Here is a 21,259-nt window from a genome sequence, read left to right as displayed (position 1 = left end):
AGGCAGCAGATTAAAATATTTGTGCTATAAAAGAATAACCATTAAAAAACCCAAACCACCCCCCAAATCCTGGTGCTTTCCCAAATATTCAACCTGATATGGAAGAAATGTGTTCTTCCAGCCCCCTGCTGAACATTTGGTTTTATCCACTGATCTCTCTTCTCTGCATACCTGAAATCAGTAGCAATTCCACTGCTGTCAAACAGCTTTATGCAGGAGCATGGTTAAAATGGAAATCAAACTGATTTCTGGAATAGCATTCACTGGAAAAAAATGAGCAAAAAAAGTAAGTAAAAGCGATATGACAAAATATGAGACCTCCCATTAGACTAAACTGCTTTTGCTCCTTCTGGGGTTTAGTGAAAAATTCCAATCCCCTGAGCGCTCTCCTGACTACTACCTTTTTTTGTTTACGAAATGCCACCCAAGAAGAAGAAGAAGCACTGGAATTGTGACCAACCCAGGACAGGCTCTGGCTACCTGCCACGCCAACGCTGCTGCTCCAGCTACGCTGCCTTGGCCCCGGTCCAGCTCTGCACTCCCTAACCCAGGAAAGCTGCAAGTTGTTTCCTCTCCTTCGTCCTTCTTTTTTCTGCTGGTATAAAAGACTGTCCTCAGTTGTGGCTCAACATGGTTTAAGAGAGACTGAAATCACTACAGACATATATGTAAGCTTTTAAACTGGTACGTTATTTTAAATCCTAATTATTTATAGACATAAGTGTATTTTATATTTCTATATGTATGTTTTTATATTCCTACATATATTTTATGGCATTATATAGCATACAATAACTTATCTTACAGAGTCTTGTGTTACAGCTGAGCATATATATATGAAATACAGCAAGGCAGCAACAGAAGTGTTGGAACTACCTAAAATATTTCTAAATATGGCCCTACAAGCACAAGGTATGTGCACAGTCCACCAACAAAGCAGAGCATGAGCAGTGTGCCATCAGCCCCAGGAAAGGCACTTAGGAACCAACCAAAGGAAAAACCACAACAGCAAACTCTTGTATTTTCAAACCAAAAATTCAGCTCCTAAGAAAGTGCATCTGTGCCTCTGGCATCTTAATTCAAACAGACACTATATTTTCCACTGCGAAGATCACAATTAATTGGGAAATTAAAAGACAAGCACAATGTCAGCAGAAATCACAAATTTATTAATTCTTAAATATATCAATCATTTACCATTATGGCAAGAAATATGTACACTGTGTCCCATGGTAAACTGCAGTGTTCCAAAATGACAGAAGTGTATAATTCAGTTGTGGTGGAGAGAACAAATCACAAGTTCCTCACGTCTTGGTGTGGAAGACAAACTTGGTCTACAGTAATACATCAACACCACATGCTATGTTAGAAGTATAAAAAAAACACCCTACACCTAATTTGTTAATTTTAAATATAGTTATGCCACTTATAGCCGCTTCACAAAAAAAAAAAAAAAAAAAAAGAAAAAAGAAAAAAAAAAGAAAAAAAGAAATTAATGAGAAAAAAATGAGGCCATTACTTTTTTCACAGATCCCATTGGCAGGTTAATATGGCTCAACACATTTATTGTAGATGCTTACTTTAAATATATATTGTTTAAAATCATGTAGTAATTATCAGAGTAGCTTAAGTCCATCTACCATACATCCACTAGTAACAACATCAACATGTTTAAGAATTGCTTCTGATCAACACAGAAAGGTGAAATGATACAAATTAGGAAGCTTTCCCATTTTAAAAAGTTCTGGCCGAGTTGTAAATTTTGGACGGCTAAAAAGGACACTGACTCAGACACCATGCACTGTACAGCGCTGCGGGGAGCAGGAGTCTGCTGCTAACAGAACCACGGGGAGAACAGGAGCAGCCCAGCCTGGCCTTTCCTGCAACAGTGGAAGGGAAGAAACTGAAATTCTTGCAAGGGTGTGTTTTTACAGCAATGTGAGGGAAGGAGAACCAGTCCCTGTTGCAAAGTTTGCATTCTGTGCTGCCAGCATGGCGTTCTACCCTCGGCCTGGAGCTGGGACAAGCCTGTCGGGATTGCTGGCCTTGACACCGAGCGCTGCCAGGGGAGCTTGAGAAACCACGAGTGGATTGAGGGCAAGAGGGTCCCACAGAAAACCGATGTCTCCGTAATTCATTTCCAGAGAAGCAACAGCAGCAGTGTAATGTAAGTAAACTCTTCATATTTAGCTTTAAGGCCTAATATTTCTTGAGTATATTATCCACACAACTGGTCTATACATTAACCCACATATTATATTTTTTAAAGCCTCCTTAAAAAATTTACAGTACATCCTAAAAGCGATAAAAATCTTTCTCTTTCCTTCCATTTTAATCCTCAAAAACTGTCTCTCAATTATCACTTAGTTCCTTACAATTGTTAATTTTGCTTAATCATCCAACAGAACCATTCAGTTAAGCAAAATAAGAAAGCGAAAAGGACTCAAAAGAAACGGAAGCTGCTGACTCATCAGAACACTGACAGTTAATTCTGGAGTGGCCAGGCCAGCAAATGAAGAGATTTTTCCAGTTTACATAGACTAATAAACTAAAAAGGCTGCAGCTGGTCCAAAGCCAAGATATTAACACTTCCCCATTTATCAGTGATTTTGTCCATCTAGGATAAAAATCTGTTTTACAGTAATGGAGCTGCCAGCGGAAATCCTAACCATTCCTGCCAGAACCAAAGCAAAATCCTGGGACTCAGGAGAAAAGGAGGAGTCAAAAACCAGTTCTTAAAAAAAGAAGGTAAAATATACTTTTTCTTTTTTTTTCCTTTTTTTTTAATAAACATGTTAGATTTTAAAGTTGTCTGTCAAAATTTATGTCTTGGCATAAATGTAGCAAGTGACAAATGTATTGTGTGTCTACTGCTGTCCATCCAATATCTCTTTTTTGTCTTTTACGCCTTGTTATTCTCTATTTGCATGGAACATCACCTTCATTGAAATGTTAACAGTGTACAGATGGAATATACAGCAACGTGGTGCATCACAAATGTGTTACATGAAGAACCTTCACAACTTCATGCACTCAGAAACATGCATGAAGAGAACGGGATGGCCAAGATGGTAATCAACCAGGTGCGTTGGGTACAGAAAATGCAAGAGCGGCACCGCTGATATTTTTAGCTAGGAGGAAGGAGAAAAAAAACAAACAGATTTCTATTACTGAGGTAACATCACCACCAGATAACAACACATGCTCAAGTGTTAGCCAATGCTATTGAAAAAAAAACATCTTGTCGAGATCACTAAACATGATTCTGGGGAAAAAACAAGGGAAAAAACCTCCACTCAGGCAAAGCATTCCTTTATTTATCAAACCACTTAACAGACATTTTCCATCTTTGCAAGATGCCAGAGAGGCTGTGAAAATAAAAAAGAAAACTGAGGCAGGAAGCCAAAGTGTCTTAAGGGATTCCTTAAGGAAGGGAGGGTAGAATTCAGCTGTGAATCTCTGGTTGTAACTTCACTTCCTCAGCATGGACATCGCAGGCACTGCCATGGACTGAGGCTCTTGTACAAAGATTGGACCAAGTGCCAAGGAAGAATCAGGTGTCATTCACATGCAAGATATGCCAGAGCCAAATGCAGAGAGAGAAGGAAGGGAAAGGAGCTGGAAGCAAGTATGGAGCTAACTGAGGTTGTAGCATAATTTGTATTACCGTAGCATCTAGGGGCTGCAGCCGTGCTGGGATCCCTCTGCGCTAGGCACTGCACAAACACAGAATAAACTCTTGACTCTGCATTCCTGCTCTCTGGCACTGCGCTTATCAAAGCATAAGAAGGTGTGAGCAGTGATCAGGGAGGGAACATAAGCCTCACTGAGGCTGAAGTTAGGTTAGGGAGTCACTTTTAGGCCCAGCAGCCCCTTTGACTGCCCATATTGGGCAGGTGCAGTCTCCGAGGACAAGCAGACAGCTCTGCACAAACACATTAGCACAGGTCCCTAAGAACATGGATACAGAGAACAATTTCCTACTGTCACTCCTATCACTCAGAGAGAAACCATGGACCAGACAGAAACCCAACTTTGCCCCATCTCATTCACAGCAAAACCATGAATAAATTTTTTTTTATAAACTAAACACATACTTGTGCTCATATCCTTTTTCAAGTAAGTTCTCTGCCACAAGGTTACCTCTCCCTGTACCTATAGCTACCAAAGAGCTCAGTTCTATCCTTAGATTTATGCACACTCCTTCCTGAAAACAAGGAAGCTACTGTGCTCGCAGCAACTGGTTTAACACCATCTGGGATACTGTGTCTAGCAGATCACAGCTATAATTGTTTTTGCAACTTTATTAGATTTGAAATTCATCTTCAGACATGATGTGTAAAATACTTTTTTATTATGGAACTGCCATTATTAACTACTGTGTGTTGGTAATAATTAAATAAGTATCTGTAGACTGTATAAATTTCAAATAAAGGAACTAGAACAATAAGTTAATTAGGTTCCTTTAGTTTTCCAAAATGGAGTTTTTGCTGCTCTGACTGGGAAAAGCAAAGGTGAAATATGAGACAGTGTAAAAATGTTCAGGATGAGTTATAGAAGAAGATGGGTCTGGCTAGGTGCTACATGGGAATCTCCCTGTCAGACTTTAGAAGATGGGGAATAAAGAAAGAATGGCAATGTTTGTGCTGAAAGGGGAGTTATCGGCCTAGAGCAGACTCCCTAGTGCTGAGCACAAGCAGTAGGACTGATCTCACATAGCATACTGACACTCAGGTGGAAGGCACTATAAATAGAAAAGAAAACAGGAGCACTGTGCAAGGAGAACCAAATAACCTTGAGGGCTGGGTAATCAAAAAATATTACATGGAATAATAGGAAGTGCAACGTTCTGTAGAAGTTTCTGTGTACTCACTGGCTGGAAATGAGAGTTGAGGGTAAACAGGTGGCTGGCTGAGATGCGCTGCAGATGACAAAAGTGCAAAAATTGTGCAACAGAGCAGGGAGAAGATATTGGGGAATTAAATAAAGCCCTGACTCCAACTGGACAGAGCATTTCAGAAGAAGCCAAGCTAATGGAAAGGTAAACCTCCAACAAAAAAAGACAGTAAGGAGATAAGGTAATAGGAAAATGGAGATCCTATCAGACAAAGCCATCTGAGGTAGGGCTGGCTGCTTACCCTACAGAAGTAGAAGGTGGCAATGATCTGATCAGGCTTCCTACAAACCAGTTCATGTCTGCACACCTAACCAGCGCAGGAGAACAACCATGGCATAGAAAAACCAAGGATTCTCTGAAGATGACCGAATTTTACACTGGAAAGCAAGGCTCTGAACTATCAGACCAACGATATTTTGGAATAGTGCTAGGAGCAAGTCCAAAAAACTCCCCTGAATTCAAGATGAGAGCTGGTTATGGGATTTATGTGATATTGTTGCCAGTGCTACACAAGTAGGGCTAGGCTGCCATCTCAGGGAATCTCTCCTTAAGCCTCAGTCTGGCTCTAAGGCTCCTCTGTGACCCCTTAAGCTTGGACACCCCTTGCAATCCTGAAATCTCGTCTGTCTGACCCCATTGGCTCAAAAGATTCACCAATACAAAATCCACTCTGCAACTGCAAAAAAATTACTCCATGGTGATTTTTCTTCTCCTTCCACCCTTGGCAGTCACAGAAATCCATATCTTTATTAGGGAGCACAAGCAGATGCAAAGGACATCCTACAGTACCTATAGTCCCAAAAAAGACAAAGGTAGAAAAAAAATCAGAGGAAATGATTAAATGATTCTCTAGTCCATTTCATGCCACTGTCCTGTAAACACTGACTGTTCATGAGTGCAGTGTGCCAGGTGAACCTGCTTCACTTGGGCTTTCTGGTTTCTACACACACCCAGCTCAGATCCCTTGACAAACACTCCTTTTGAAGACCTCAAAGATTTACCTAAAACTGCATTTCAAGGAAGAGTAACTGCTCTTTGAATACCATCTGTTGAAACACTGGCAGTGCAGCTGGAATGTAGAAACAAACATTTGGCTCCTGTTCCCATTGGCTTCATATTTTGAAATAAAAAGTTATCACTAAGTAATAAAATTTCTTTTTTCCTAAATAAGAAAATAATACAAAATCATCACCATGGAAGTTTAACACTTCATTCTACCTTATTTTTACTTCATCAAGTATTATTTCAGATAGGAGAACAGTGTTGCAAGGAGTAAAATATGAGACATGATGGTTCAAAAGATGAAATCTAAGCCCTTACCATCCACACCAGGAAATTCAGCCAGTCTCCACATTAAGACACCTGATGCAAATGGAATTGTATCCTACACAGAGGGCTCACAACTGAGCAAAGCCAGGCCTGGACCAGGCTGCCTATTTGGGAAACCACCAGTCACTGAGGTTTGGGCTCATTTGCAGAGGCTGCTGAAGAAGCAGAGAAGCCAATGGCTTGAGCAGAACCTCCTGAGCAAGCTGTCACTCTTTATTTTGTTATTGCAACCCCCAGTGTGCTGTCATTAACCCTGGTGACAATGTGGCTCAAAGAACTTGGTCACTGACTCTGAGGGTGTGGCAGGGCCTGGATGAACAGCAGAGAGAAATGCTGATGGGAGAGATGAGAGGCTGTCCCATGGGGATGTCAGAACTGCCCAACAAGGAATACTCAGCAGTTAGGCACAGAGAGTGTGGGGAAAGAGATAAGAACGTGAGAGGGACTGAGATGGCTCAATTTACAGAGTAAATGTGTAAACTGGCTAACACCCAACTTGCAGTGAACATACCTAGGCCTGGGAAAGTAGAGGTGGCTGGAAATCACACTAAATATTAGTCAAACTTCAGTTTTTCCTAATAATGACGCATTTTACTTGAAACTTTCTGGTTAGCTCTGACAGCTCCATATATCCTACTGCTTTTTGTTTTCTCAGGTTTTCCAGCAATTGTATTCTAGGTTTTCTAATCCTGTTTTGTGTGACTTCTATCAAGCTTTCTTTAGTTCAAAACACTTTCCTGCTCTTCAAGCTGTCAGTTCAGGGACCGAGTTGGATCAGTGGGCATCAGAATAGAAAACAACAACCAAAAAAGCGCATTATTTTAGAAATCTTGTCACCAACACTACACACAGCAGTGGGTATAACACATAATGAACAACCACAAAAAATGACACTACCAGAGGACGGCTCGCGGTTTTTAAGGCCCAAAGCAGCTATTGGACTACGTGGTGTGCCTAGGAGGAGTGAGCTGGTGCTGGGGCAGTTCCTTACTTGATGGGCACGGTGGGCGAGCCCGAGCGGTGGAAGTGCACGTTCTGCCACTTGCCGTCGCGCCGGTGCCAGACACGCGTCTCCTCGGACTGCATGGTCTTTGGCATGCCGCTGCCGTCCATGTACTGCGTCAGGCGGATGTAGGCGATGCACGCCGCGTCCTCGCCCACCAGGTGCACGTGAGGGTTCAGGATGATCGTGTGGATCGGCTTGTTGCTTTTGGACAGAGCTATCACACACACACACATACACACACAGGGGTACACACAAGAGAAACCACATTTGCTCTGGGTAAGCCAAAAGAACTCATGCCAATCTGTTTTACACACAAACATCTCAGGCTTAGCAGATACAAAATCATAGCTAGGGTTTTATGATAATCACACCTACAACTAAAATACTTCGTAGACAGAGCACAATCACTTATTATACACTACTTAATAAGTAAACATGTTTAATCCATGCATGTCACAGACATTTTATGAAAAATCATTTCCTTAGGATTTTTTCTCCTGAGAAGCTAAGAGGCCTGAGGAACAAAATATAAAACGATTATCTGCTGCTGTGGAATGCAACAGGTGGATTTGTGATTGGTCTCATGTGATTGTTTCTAATGAATAGCCAATCACAGTCCAGCTGTTTGGACTGTCTTGATCAGTCACAAGCCTTTGTTATCATTCCTTTTCTATTCTTAGCTAGCCTTCTGATGAAATCCTTTCCTTCTATTCTTTTAGTATAGTTTTAATATAATATATATCATAAAATAACAAATCAAGCCTTCTGAAACATGGAGTCAACATTCTCGTCTCTTCCCTCATCCTAAGACCCCTGCAAACACCGTCACACATGCACATATATGGATTAAATAAAGTGGAGGGCACCACCTGGAGTTTCCCAACATTTCAGTTTCCCTATTACGTCTAATGACATTTGTACTCAATATTTTCAGTTAAAATAATTAAACTCTTAACTCATTCTTAATTTTGACTTTTTAGTTCCAAATACCTGAAACTCTCCTCTGCCCTGTGAAGTGCCCTGTGATGTGTGAATGAGCAGAGCAGAAGCAGACTGAAAAACACCTATAGCAGAACTCTGAAAAAAATAATACTCCCTTCCCCTGCCCAAGCCAATTAACTAACTCCCAGACCAAAAAGCTCATTAGATGAGAGACACAAGTCACAAGGAACAGATGAAGACTTGGAGATGAAACTGGAATATTTACCATTTTCGAAGTAAAACCGGTGGAAGTCCATCCCTTCTACCAGATTACCCAAAGCTTCAGGTTCAAAAGACGTAAGGCCAGGATCACAGATTTTTCTATGGAAAAGAGGAAATTCTGCAATGAGCACACGTGGTTAGGGATCACTGCTTTGGAGAGATCATTTTTAACTGTTTCTTTTATGCCTACCAAACATTTCACCTACTCGTGCCATCACATTGGAAAAGAACAGAACTTAACATCAGGAGCAGGCATGGAGTTCTGGTTTCAGCTCAATTACTAAATTTGGAGCTTACTTGGAGTGGACCCCATTTCACATAAATCATGTTTTGACCAAAAAAAGACCCACAAGTCAGTGTTATTACAAGTAGGAATTTTCACTTGTGACAATGAAAACCGTGGCTGTGCAATGCAAGGGATATTTTTTACACCTCGCATCATGATGTAAGCCAGATTTAAATATTTTCTTCTAACTACACTGGAGTCATACTAGCAGCTCTTCTAAAACTAGTGATGTATGAAGCCAGGGAAAAGTGGCCATGCACGTATCTTGTGTTTCAAGGGGACATCTGGGAAGGCATTTCAACAGTACCTAACTCCAAGCACAGGCACTCACACATAAACATGCATATTTACACAGACAGTGTCAAATACCCCAGCTGTCCTCACCCCCTCCAAAGGAGGAGCTTACGTGTAAGCTTCGAAGTCCCCGTTGTTGATGGCTTCAATCAACTGCTCAGTCACCTTGATAATCTCCTGCTTACGAGCTGGGGAGAGACACAAACCCAATCTTACAGGGGAAGGCAAAGTGGAAGGTGACAGCTGACAGGGATTCTGTCACTCCCCAGCTGCCACAACAGCCATCTCTCCTCCTTCTTACAACCAAAGGACATGATGTTACGTTGTTGCTTTACACTGATTCGCCTTCAGTGCACTCCTGTATCCACAAGGAAATTAAACAGACGTCAAGATCAATCCACTTCCCTATCATACTTCTAATTATCTTTCCTTCACCGGAGGCTCTGCTGTTTAAAAAGCAAAACAAACCAAGCCCAACTCTAGACTTCAAACTCCAGGAAGCTGATTACTGTTTTACAGCCAGTCTGGCTGTAGTAGCTCTGTTTGCAAGCAACAGTTGTACAGCACACTCCCACACATGGGTTTGACCATTAACAAAAACATGCCTGGAATGTTAAAACTGAAAGTGCAGAGAGAGATCACATTCTTCTTGAAAAGAAAATGCTGGGGAGCACACAGAGAAATTACCTTTCCAATGCTGTGCTCAAAACTGACACTGTGGTGTTAACCTTCTCCTTTAGTGCACACCTAAAGCATTCAGGTGAAAAGGATCAAAAAGAAACCAGCAAGAAAAAATGTGATGGTGAAAAAAGTGGATGTAAAGGTCTACCAAGGCTTTTTGTGAGCAGCTCTTGACTGTTAGCACTGTGGCTGAGAGCATTTCAAGTATGAACTGCCTTATTTTTCACAAGGATTGTGAAAAGAACAAAGACTTTTAATGAAGAGAGCAGCAATGCCTCCATCATCATTGGTTTAAACAACATGGGGCAGACTGTGTGGACACTGCATGGCATTGCCAGCACCAGCCAAGTGGTGGGATGGCTGAGTCAGAAATAATGGTGCAGTCCTACAGAAGGCTGGCAAAAAGAGATCCAGAACAAGCAGACCTCGTGCAGTGAGGAAATTACCAGTTCTGCACGCAGCATCTCACATACATATAGCTGAGCTAAAGGATTTGATTAAATAACCCAGTAACACATCTCAATCAGAGACAAGGAAATTACAGACCATTAAATCAGACAGTGGGAAATGAGGTAAAAATCTCTGATCAGTTGCTACATAATCATGAGCTCATGTTAGTGGATAATGATATCAGCAATTAATATGCCTGCAATGGTACTAAAGTTCCCACACACGAGAGGCACAAAACCACATGGACACATAATTTATCATCACTTGGCTCAAGACAGTTGGCAATATTCCCCTTTTCACTAACATCAGTCACGCCTTTCCTGAGTTTTACCACAGTACCTTTGATGTTGAGATACACAAGATATAATTCCACATCAAGCCCAGAAGGAAGAAATTGAATTGTGCTGCCAAATTGCTGGTTTTCCTGGTTTTTGCTCCAAAATGAAATTGCAGTGGAACCTATGTTTTCATGAAGCTTTCTGACAGAAGCCACCTTATACTACCTAATGGGGTTCCAGCAAAGTTTGCCTGGGCTGTACTAACACTCAGGAGAGCTGTGTCTGCAGACATATCCATGGGATGTCAAACACATCCATCAGGAAGCTCCAGAGGCCAGCAAAGCCAGCAAAGGAGATTACAGCACTTATCACTGCCTCAAATCAATCACCATCCAACTCCAGCACTGGTGTCAGCACTTGTGGAAAGGCTTCACAGTTCCCAATGCAGACTTGTCAGGAACAGGAAGATGTTGCCAAATCATCTGCCTTTCAACTCAGTCCTCAATTTTTCTACAAAATTACAAGCATTACATAAAACTATGAAAGCCACTATGCTACTCTCACCTTTTAGTGACACACAATTACACACATATTAGAAAATTACATTTCTTGCTATTTAGTGATCTGCTATGCAGTTTCACTGGCAGTGAGCCAAAGGGAGAGGTGAAGCACAATTCAGAGAGAGGAGCTCCAGAACTGATTTATCCTATCGTGCAAAATTCTCTGCCTCCTTCCTAGCCCTTACTCAGTACAAGAACAAGGCAGTATGAAATAACAGCAGACATCAAAGACTAATTCAAATACTCAGGAGCCACTGTGATTTTGCACAAACCTCCTCCTCCTCATTGTTTTTAGCTTTTATGCCTTCTCATGTGGGTATTTGTGGGGGTGCAGGGAGCCAGACTACAAACAGAGACCAAAAGTGTTACTGCTTCATTGTCATTGGAACAGAAGTTTAACCTGGAAGGAGTAAGGAAAAGAAAAAAGATGGGAAAACTGAAATATAACAAGTAGAGAATTGGAAGGCGACTGGAAAGCAGCAGAACAAAAATACAGCTGTGACTTGGTGGCCATGTGCATCCAGTCAAATCCCTGCACCTTCCCTTAGTGCAGAGGACAAAATAGGGAGGGCACTGGACATAAACTAAGGTGAAATGGTATTGGTAGGAACAGTGTCCTGCTACTGCAGACAGCATCTGACACAAATAATTGGCAGTTCTTGGAGTGGTAAGAAAATTATCCAATTTTCATTCTGAGTTTGATGGACTCCACATAACATGTGCTCTTCGATCACTCCAGGTTTTTTTTCCATCTAAATACACACTCCAAACTATACAAGGACAACACAAGGCATTAGGGAAGAGGCATCTGGCCAGTTCCCATCTGCCAGATAACTGTCACTTACAATCACCATTTGCATTTGACTTTTTCATTATTTATTTTTTTGTCCAATAGTAAACTTGGCTTGTATTGAATTCTAGGACAATTATGCTGTTTGATGTACAGTGGCAATTTCATGCTATTATACTTTTCATTTGATGTGCAGTCAGGACTCCCTAAATAAAACTACAGCAACTAAACTTCCTAAACAAAACTGACAACTGTAATGAGATTCTGGTAAAACTGGTTCAGCTACTTTTTCCACAGAGTGTGGTCAAAGTCAGTTCAAAAAGTAAAGCCTGATACATCTATAGTTTTTTAGAATATGACAATAGCTTTCCACAGCATAAAATATGTACTCTGTACACAAAGGATAACTGAACAAAAATACACCTTGTGTCTTTCAAACAACTGAGGTGTGAGGGAAGAACACTGTTGACAAGTCAAAGGTGCTGAGCCATTTTCCTGAAAACCAGAAGGAAACAGACTGCAGGCCTAGCAAGCTTGTGTGGAGAAGATGGTGGCTTTGACATTCTTTGCTCAGAATATGGGTCAAGTAAATACACTGTAGAAAAGACCATGGACCTGTTCCTTACAACACCTTTTTCCCCATTGGGTGAAGGAGTTAAGGTAATTAATAGGGGTTTAGCAGCTAAAAAAATAAACCCCCTGCTTTGGCAAGTGAGTAGGCATACGACTAAGACAAAGGCAGTTGAAACAAAAATATTATGAAGAAGAGCTATAAAAAGACCAAATAATAAGAAAAAGAACAAAAAAGAACATTTCCAATCACTGGCTAAAATGTTTTCTTCAGCATTGCTGCAGCACATATGTTAACTTTAAATGAGTCATTAATCTCTAGCTATATTGCATTACCTTTTTTCCTTGCTCAGCTACAGGGTGAGGGATAATCTTTCTAAATTAAAGACCACTATTAACACTAAGATTTAAACAACATAAAATGAGGAGAAACACCATTTAAGCAAAAAGCATTAACACTATCAATACTTTCAACCTACAAGGAGCAGTTCCCCAGGTAGTGACATCAAATATCGCAGGGAAAAAAAAAAGGATAAAATAGCAGCAAAAACTGCCATTTTCCAGCAGGGAACTCTGGCTTTTCTTCTCTTCCTGTAGCCCCAAGAAATATTTATAAACTCAACCTACAAGAATCACACAGAAATGACAGATATTTTGGTATTTTGATTGCAGAGAGAATGTGCAGTATAAAAATGAGCTGTAGATATGTGAAAGTGAAGCCTTCAGAAATATCTGTAGCTAAAACTTCATGTTTTTTGACACACAAGAGAAGAGCCCTTGTAACTCACTGGCCACCATATTACCCATCATTTTTTTCAAAAGTGACCCCAGTGAAAACAATAATTTAAACCACTTTATGCTTCAGGCAGATATTGAAACACCTTTCTCCTGCCATCAACCCTTCAGATGCCTGTCTGTATCACCACTGCACTGCAATGCCTAAGCAGAGAAGCACCTTTCCAGAAGAACAAGGTAACCTTGTTCCACATTTGCACATGCACTTGGAGATGATTAAAATGATTTTGCTTCTGACTTGCTCACATGTTGTTTCTCAAGGCAAAAACCCTTAAAACTTTTCATCTGGGTACTCTTAACTATGTATCTCTGTATACCTCAGATTGGATTAATCTCACAGCATTTTGGACACATATAAGTACAGACAAGTGAGTTTGTTCTCTCAACTCCCCTCCCTAACAGCCAAGGGAGAGAAATCAGCACTTTCAGGGCAGAATTCATCATATCCTAAAATAGATTTTTAAGACAAGTGTGACTCATCTGACCTATTTGCACTGGCTAAAGGGAGTCTAGACAACCAGCTCAAACACAGATCTCTACACTGTGGAGGAGGGTTAAATCCAGGGGGACCAATCCTCCCTGTTGTGCAGTTGTTTTAAAACAGGACAGTTGGTATTGAGGTGACAGTGGTCTGCTAAAATGGAATAGCACAGCAGGGGGAACCTGGCCTCACTTCCCATCTGAACATTGTCCCAACAAACACCAGATAGATGGAAAGCACACAGCCAGTCAAATTATTTCTATGCTCTGGAAATAACCAAAGTCTGAAAAGAAAGAGGAAGATACTAGAAATTTTACCCTCTGTTGTATAACAAGTTCTGGCTGTGTGGATGTACCAGATTTCATTCAGCTTTTTTTTCAGCATGGACTGCTGAACATCACACAATGTTCCTACAAATGCTTCTCATGACACCAATATTTGAAAATTCTCTGCTGATAGCTTTTCTTACAATTTCTGCCACAAATATTCCAACTAAATAATTTCTGAAAAGAAAATAAACGACTGACTGGGTTTCAGATCTACATAAAACCACCTAGACCATCAGATGACAAGGCATGCTCCAGGGAACTTCTCATTTAAGAAGTTTATCAAGATTAAGCATACAGAACGCCAGCATTTATGTCTTAGCCCACACTGAACCTTAAGGTTTGATAGGGACTAAAACATCTGAGCTGTCTTCTCACATGTGCATCTTTTTCCTAGAGCATGCCAATTCCAAAGACTCACTCTGAGTCATCCAATTATGAAATGGATGGATGATCTGCAGACTTTTATCAGGGTTATTTGGTATCTCTCACCTATCTGAAAACTGGTAAGCCTGCTACTGCCCTAAAAAAATTTCAATTCTTTAGCTATGTAGGCAAATATCTGAAAAATTATCCCGGAACTTTTCCACCCTGTACTGACAAAACAGATCGAACAAAATTCATGTGTCTATTTCAATTAAAATTAAGCAACTTATCACATGCCATACATAGTATATTTTTATTTGTATGGAATCAATTACGTCTAAAGATGCTCTCTCTTTACGTAATTAAACTAAAAAATTACACTAATACTGATACAGCATAGCAAATGTTGGTAAATTATTATCTTTTAATGATAAATCACCTACAGTCTCAGATCAAAGCTGCATCATGGTCACTGCACTTACAAGACACTGCACTATGATTTCCCAACAATTTCATGGAATCTGGCTGCTGTCTCCAGAAATGGTGTCCCAAGTCTTGATGAGTAAGACATCAACAAGCTTTGCTGCTGTGTTTATTTTCATTTAAACTGTGTTCCTGCCTAATCACTCAACTAGTTCAGAGGAACTGGACATGTGAGGCTGCCAGCACTCAGATCTGGAAATGCTGGGCACATAAAAGGCATTGTGTGGGTATGCACCATAGATGGAACAAAGCCTTATGGCACGTGTTACTGACGTGCCAACCCTCTGTGTTACACAGCCCAGAACTCCTATTAATTCCTCTTTTTTTCCCTGGCTCTGGGATGTTTGTGCTGGCAGTGTTTGTACTTCTAGTTTGATCCACACTCACCCATACATTGACAAAGCCTATCCCACTGCTCCCACAGAATGAAGCTGTGCTTTTGGCATTACCTGGCAACAGCAGGGACCAGAGACAGCCCATCCCCTATGGGACTGGCTCCTCCCACCTGCACTAGCTGACCCCACCAAAAATTCCACTCATGTTTAAAATAAGGTTCAGGCCAATAACACACAGCCCATGTTCCCAAGGGCCTGCCTGGATCTCACTTTTATCTGTGCAAATTCCCGCTCTTACCACCAGTGCAACTATCCTGACACACGCTGGCTGCAGGATCAGAACCTGGCAAGCAGAACCCTCATTCCTAGGAAGTCATTCCTGTTCCAAGTTACAAGGTCTCGCCCCTCCAAGGAATTTCTGAAGAATTTCGGAGTTCATTTACAAACAAGAAATGCTCTACCCAGAGCTGTTGGTGTATTCTACCAATAGAGCGCCTTTCCCCTCTCATATTTTAACACTGGAGATTTCCTTTACTGTCAGTTGGTCACTGATCATCAGAGATCTCCTCCTGAGCAGAGGATGACATTTCCCACTTGTCCTATCAATGCTGCGAGTTAGCACCTGCCACAGCAGCTTCAAGGCTGATTTATCAATGGGGATGCTCAAGAAAGGAACTTGATATAATAAATGTAACAGGTAATTAATACTGAGGCCCTATCCAGGATCCAAGCAAGAGTTAAGGCAAATGTCTCTCCCTAAGTTGAAAACTACTGCGAAGATTACTCCTGCAAGATACAGCTGTCTGAAATACAGACATATTAATCCTGCTGTTATGGCTGATGAAAATATTTTTACAATTAATGACAAGAAAAAAATAGCTAAAAAATTTTACTTTTGTAAAGGCTAAGCACAGGTCATTCCTAGATCAGGTAGATCATAGCAATTGACCTTTTTTGAGCTTCTGTCAGATGGTGGGGGAGGGAAGAGAAGAGACAGAGGAGATCATCTGATAGATGAGTCTCTCAACTTACATAGTACAGAGGAAGGAGTGGAGTGGGAGAGCTCAGACTCAAGCGATTGACTCTCTGAGTTTGCATTTCTCATGGACTTGCCCGCTGAATTGATGGAAAGAAACACAACATATGAACAAACAAAGATGAAGAGGTAGAGTGTGATCAGACTCCTCAGCAGGCACTGGCAGCAGGAGCGGCCTCTGGGGCACGGCAAGGGTGGTGACCAGTGGGATGAAGAAGCAATGGAAGAGGAGGAGTGGTGGGTGGAACTCAACCTCTCCATGTCCTCCTCCTTTGTGAAAGCTGTGTGAGGGTCAAGGACATGTGAAGGAAGAAAAGAAGAAGGCCAAAAGAAAAATAATGATAATTTAATTAGAAGCAGCAAGAACTTAGAAAATTTTGAGCATACAAACAATGTTAATGATGTACTTTCAGGGGCAGTGTGGGTACCAAAGAACAGTTGTAAAGGTCGTAGGTGTGAGTGACTCTGTTCAGATGCCAGCGCAGAGTTACCCCTGTATCTGGTACTCAGACACAATGGGCTTTGAAAGAGCTTTGGAAAAACTGTTCTTAGAAATTTGAATGATTTTTAAGGAATGTTTATTCCAAAAGAAATAGTTTGAACTGCTTTCTTTCTACCGTTAAATCAAATTAGGCCAACAGGTGTACAATTAATTACCAATACATTATTTTGAGGCAATATACCTTCCAGATGTATTAAGCAGCACAGGTAAATCACAGTTTCTCAAATCTCTAAGCGCCTTACAGCTCAGTAATTCCCCATTGCCAAGCATGATTCTTGTCTCTGGGGGCAAAAAGACACCATGAGAAATTCACATCTCCTGTCCATCTAACAACTCACCTTTCTGAAAATCAGTGGACAAAAATAATGGTGCTATTCCATAGCATTACTTGAAAAATCAAACCCATATTACAGAGATGCTCCCCAATAGTTCCAGTCTCATTACTACAGGAAGAAGAAATCCCACAAACAATCCCAGAAGAAGGCATTGCCTACAGTCCAGTTCTCAGCATGTTCTTCCTGTCTTGTCCTGTCATATTCAGGAGCGATCACTGTCATGCAGATAAGCCCATGATTGATGGTTAATGTCAGAAATTTATCTTAGCAAGGAACCTGAACTACAGCTTCAAGCCATGTCAGACTCCAACGATATAATTAACTTATTGCTTGAGTTATGAAAGCTCACTGTTGTTTGGCAAGCAGTGTTTCTACTAAAAGAAGTATGTTCAAGTCCTGGAAGGGGTAAGTGTATATGTAAACAAGGCAAAGTTACAGACACTAAGATTTCCAGTAAATAAAAAATGAAAAGTAAACCTGATTTTACTGTCTTCAAGTTAAATACCTGCCTTCAAAAGTGAAAACAGGACGAGATCCTGACACGAGAGGAGAATGCTCTGTGCACCCCTGACACACAGGAGGAGAATTTGATCCTGAGGATACATTAATGATAGGTAATGTAAGACATTTTTAATTGCTCCCTGTCTTAATGAAGCCTAACATCCATAACACTTGGCATGGACATGCATATGCACCAGCTCCCACAGTGCACTGGAGATACTGTACCCCAAAACAGACCCATGGGAGCCACATCTCTGCAGAGAGGCAAATCAACCCCACAGAACAAAGCCCCTGGTGCAGAGCTGGATGTTTGCAGCAAAGCAAAGGGCCCTGGCTCTGTCTGTACAGCACTGGGATACTGGGAACGGAATAACACACACAGCCTCTGCAGAGCCATTCCCTGGGGGCTGTGGATCACACTGCAATGCCATAAAACACACACTAATACTGCTGCTCAGTTACAGCCACAGCCCCCTGCTCCTTCCCAGGAAGGACAGAGCCTCTTCCCATGCCCTACTCCATGCTGCAATGAAAAGCAAAAAGGTCTTAAACGTTCTTTATCATCTAAAGTGCAAAGCATTCCTTCTGGATCTGAACATGGTGACAAACATCCTGAGCCATCTTGAGCATACATGTAAGGACCTGGAGAATTCTCTCTCCTTCCTCTGCAATCCATTTGTTCCTATTAGTATTTTATCTCTAGTAGCTGTTGCTGACAAGAGAACAGCTTTCTCACTGTTCTCCTACAAAACATACATCCAGGACTCAATCTTGCTCTGGGGGGGGGGGGAATAATCTTTCCTAAGTGCCTTGCTAGAGCAAGAAGCTTGAGCTTGTAAGAGGTGTCAGGGATGCAGGACTGCCTATTCCCTGAATCATTCTACAAATTAGACCCTGGGGGCACTGTTAGTTTTAATTTATAATAAAACAGTATGAAAAACAGTCTCCAGAGGAAAGATGGGAAGTGTGAGAGGAATACTAAAAAAGTGAAAAACACACAAGTTCATGAACAATTAATAAGAGGGAAATTATATTTGTCTCTTAAATAAACAGAAAACTTAATCCCTGTACATTGCAGGGAAAGACACAAACAGGATCTTGTTCCTCAGACCTGTGCTTACTGCAAGATCCCCTTTTCTGGTTTGGGAATACCATATATTGTGGCCATCCAACTGCATGATACTGCAGAATCATATAAAAGAATTAGGCAAATTATTTTCATTGTTGTGTTTCTGTATAATTGTATCCCCTGAGGTACAATTTTGTGTGGTAAGTGTCACACAGAATTTTCTAAAACCCTACTGTAATAACGCTACATTACATCACCACACGGAGGCCCTATAATTAAATTATTAATTTCATAAGCTTAGTTGTTAAACTACATCAAATAGTTCGAAGAAAGAAATACAAAGCATTACGATTAAAGATGAATTACACTGTGTTTTCCAATGCATCAGCTGCAGATCCCTATAATTGTTCTCTCCTTTCACAGTAACTCAAACCACCACCACTTTGTTGCATCCATTCTCCCTGTTTTATCTTACTATCACCTCTGGCCCACATTTCATCTGTACATACACCATTCTTTTTGAGGTCAAAAGCCAACCTATTTTGTGAATCAAAGACACACAAACCAAATATTTTTTTTCAAACCCTTTGCATTTTAAAACATAATGCTATTAAAATAGGTATGTGTAACATCACAGCATAATGTTTAGAGCAGGAAAAATGGAAACAAATATTATCTGTGAAGCTACAAAAACAGGTTTATAAAAAAAGTTTTGATGTCAGTTTTTTAAAGAAAAAAAGAATATTAAAATAAGTGTATGGACAAAACAAAAGGAAACCAAAAAGATACACTGGCATCTGAACAGAATAAAAATAAAAATGGTGACATGAAAAAAAAAAACCAAAACCAAACCCAAAACACAAATGGCATGCTAAACATAAACTAAGTAAAAGTTACAAAGCACTGACTTAGACATTTATAATCTACTTCTATTATTACTGGAACTAATATCTTAGTCAAAAAGCAGTAACTTTATACTCTTAATCCCAAAACATCATGGGAAATAGTGTTTTGGGAACTGAAAAATTACAGTTAAGTTTCAAACACATCTAAAGTAATTTCTTCTAAAAAAGGGAAAACACTATTATCTCCTAAAATTCATTAGGGGTTCCTGTGTTTAATGGCCTACTGAAATACAACCACAAAACTCATGTTACTGCTTCTCCAAACATTTCCAGCATAAAATCATACCTTTCACATCCTCATCTTCGATGGTCGTGTTGGAACTCTCTGTAGATTCCTGTTGAGAAGTAAATATGAGTCAAATGTACAAAACAAGGCAAGCCTTACTTGCGTGCCTAGGAAAATGACAGGATTAGTTACAGGAATCATGCAAAGCCTTGAAGCAGGGTGGGATGTCATTCACAAACAAATGGTCACACACTGATTGAGACATTTCCACTTGAAATGGATGTCAAACATTGCCATTCTCCACAGGAGGGAACAGAAACACAATTCCTGCACTCTGATGCTTTTACTTCACAGGAATGTACAGGAAAGTTTTTTTTTCTTTAACATCCAACTCTACAAAGTCCATCTGAAATGTATGAATTACCTCAGCCAAGTAGGAGTGCTTGCCATTTTAAGCTTAGTGATTAAACCAACTGTGCAAAATAAGTCATTCCATTCCAATTCCACCTTCCAAATATGCAGGCTTCCACAAGCTACAATTTACAACCGATTTCCTGCTCGTGTGACTTATCCAATGTATATTCAAATGACAGTGATCTGAAGCATATTGGATCAGATGATCTCATTTTTATATTGGTTTTTGTGATTTTTTTTTTAAGGAGATGAATTGATGAAAATATATTAAGAACTTTGACAAACTAAGGCATCTTTGTAGCAGTATTCTTCAACAAACCAGTCATGCAGAGGAATGACTCATCTATCAGACAGTTTATTCTTAAGCCATCACACTTAAAAAGGCAAGGATATTGTATCTCAGTCTTTCCTTAATTACCAGAAACATGAAATATAATGGGGAAATTCAACAGGGCACTGTCAAATCTAACAGCTGCAGAGAGCTGGAAAGTTTTAAGCTAGATGATTTTTTTATCTCTGTACTCTCTTGAAAAGTAAAATTATTTTTTTTTGCAGCTCAATAACAAAAAAGATTAACTGATCTGTTTTTATCTGACACAGAAGACAGGACTGGTATTGTATTTAATTCTTTTAAGGATTTACAATTACATAATGAAAGGTAAATTTGCCAGTGCCCTTCATTTACTGTGTCCTCACAAGGCTGAGCCAAAGGAACGTTCAAGAGGGCTAATGCATTACTCAGACCTTCCAAACCCAAATGCGCATCAATAAGTCAAACTAGAGGAATTAAGTCACACACAAACAAAACTGAATGAGCCACCATGCTGCCCCTGCCCCGGTTGTGTTAGACATTCCACTCTACACGGATGTATCATGCTCCAGCACTTCAAAGATTAGATAAAGTACTTACAAATGAACAAAAACCTCACACAAATATGAATTGTAAACACCATGCAAAGCTCACAGGGCAGATGTAGCCTCTAACACTGAAGCATCCACTCCAGTTGCCATACTACAAGGATTAGTCTTTCAGATAAATTTAGGAGGAACTCTCCACATTAAGGGGTTTGTTTGTTTGCTGTGACCTTTTGGGACATTGAGTATCTCAGTTGTTGAGATAATGTAATAAAATCAAGTAGAT

At 40.4% G+C, this 21,259-nt stretch overlaps 1 protein-coding gene across 13 annotated transcripts in view; it reads right to left on the bottom strand.

Moving 5' to 3' along the window:
• Nucleotides 1-1,148: 1,148 nt before the first annotated feature.
• CAMK2D (calcium/calmodulin dependent protein kinase II delta) overlaps nt 1,149-21,259 on the bottom strand; it is a 121,404-nt gene continuing 101,293 nt past the window's right edge. For 11 of the 13 annotated variants that reach the window (XM_071431194.1, XM_071431193.1, XM_071431192.1 and 8 more), the window contains 6 exons: nt 19,765-19,813; nt 9,128-9,203; nt 8,440-8,534; nt 7,218-7,446; nt 3,668-3,716; nt 1,149-3,131 (listed from right to left, as the gene is read on the bottom strand). In XM_071431194.1, the coding sequence (XP_071287295.1) occupies nt 3,710-3,716; nt 7,218-7,446; nt 8,440-8,534; nt 9,128-9,203; nt 19,765-19,813 (456 nt within the window). In that variant the 3' untranslated portion in view covers nt 1,149-3,131; nt 3,668-3,709. Of the gene's footprint in view, nt 3,132-3,667; nt 3,717-7,213; nt 7,447-8,439; nt 8,535-9,127; nt 9,204-19,764; nt 19,814-21,259 lie in introns of those variants that run through there. The other 2 variants (XM_071431183.1, XM_071431189.1) reach the window with 2 other exon arrangements.

Source organism: Agelaius tricolor, unplaced genomic scaffold, assembly GCF_023055355.1.
Source record: "Agelaius tricolor isolate 1412-34295 unplaced genomic scaffold, bAgeTri1.0.p SCAF_8, whole genome shotgun sequence".
Taxonomy (NCBI): Eukaryota; Metazoa; Chordata; class Aves; order Passeriformes; family Icteridae; genus Agelaius; species Agelaius tricolor.
Note: the sequence above shows the minus strand (reverse complement) of the source record. Positions and strands in the feature narration are given on the sequence as shown.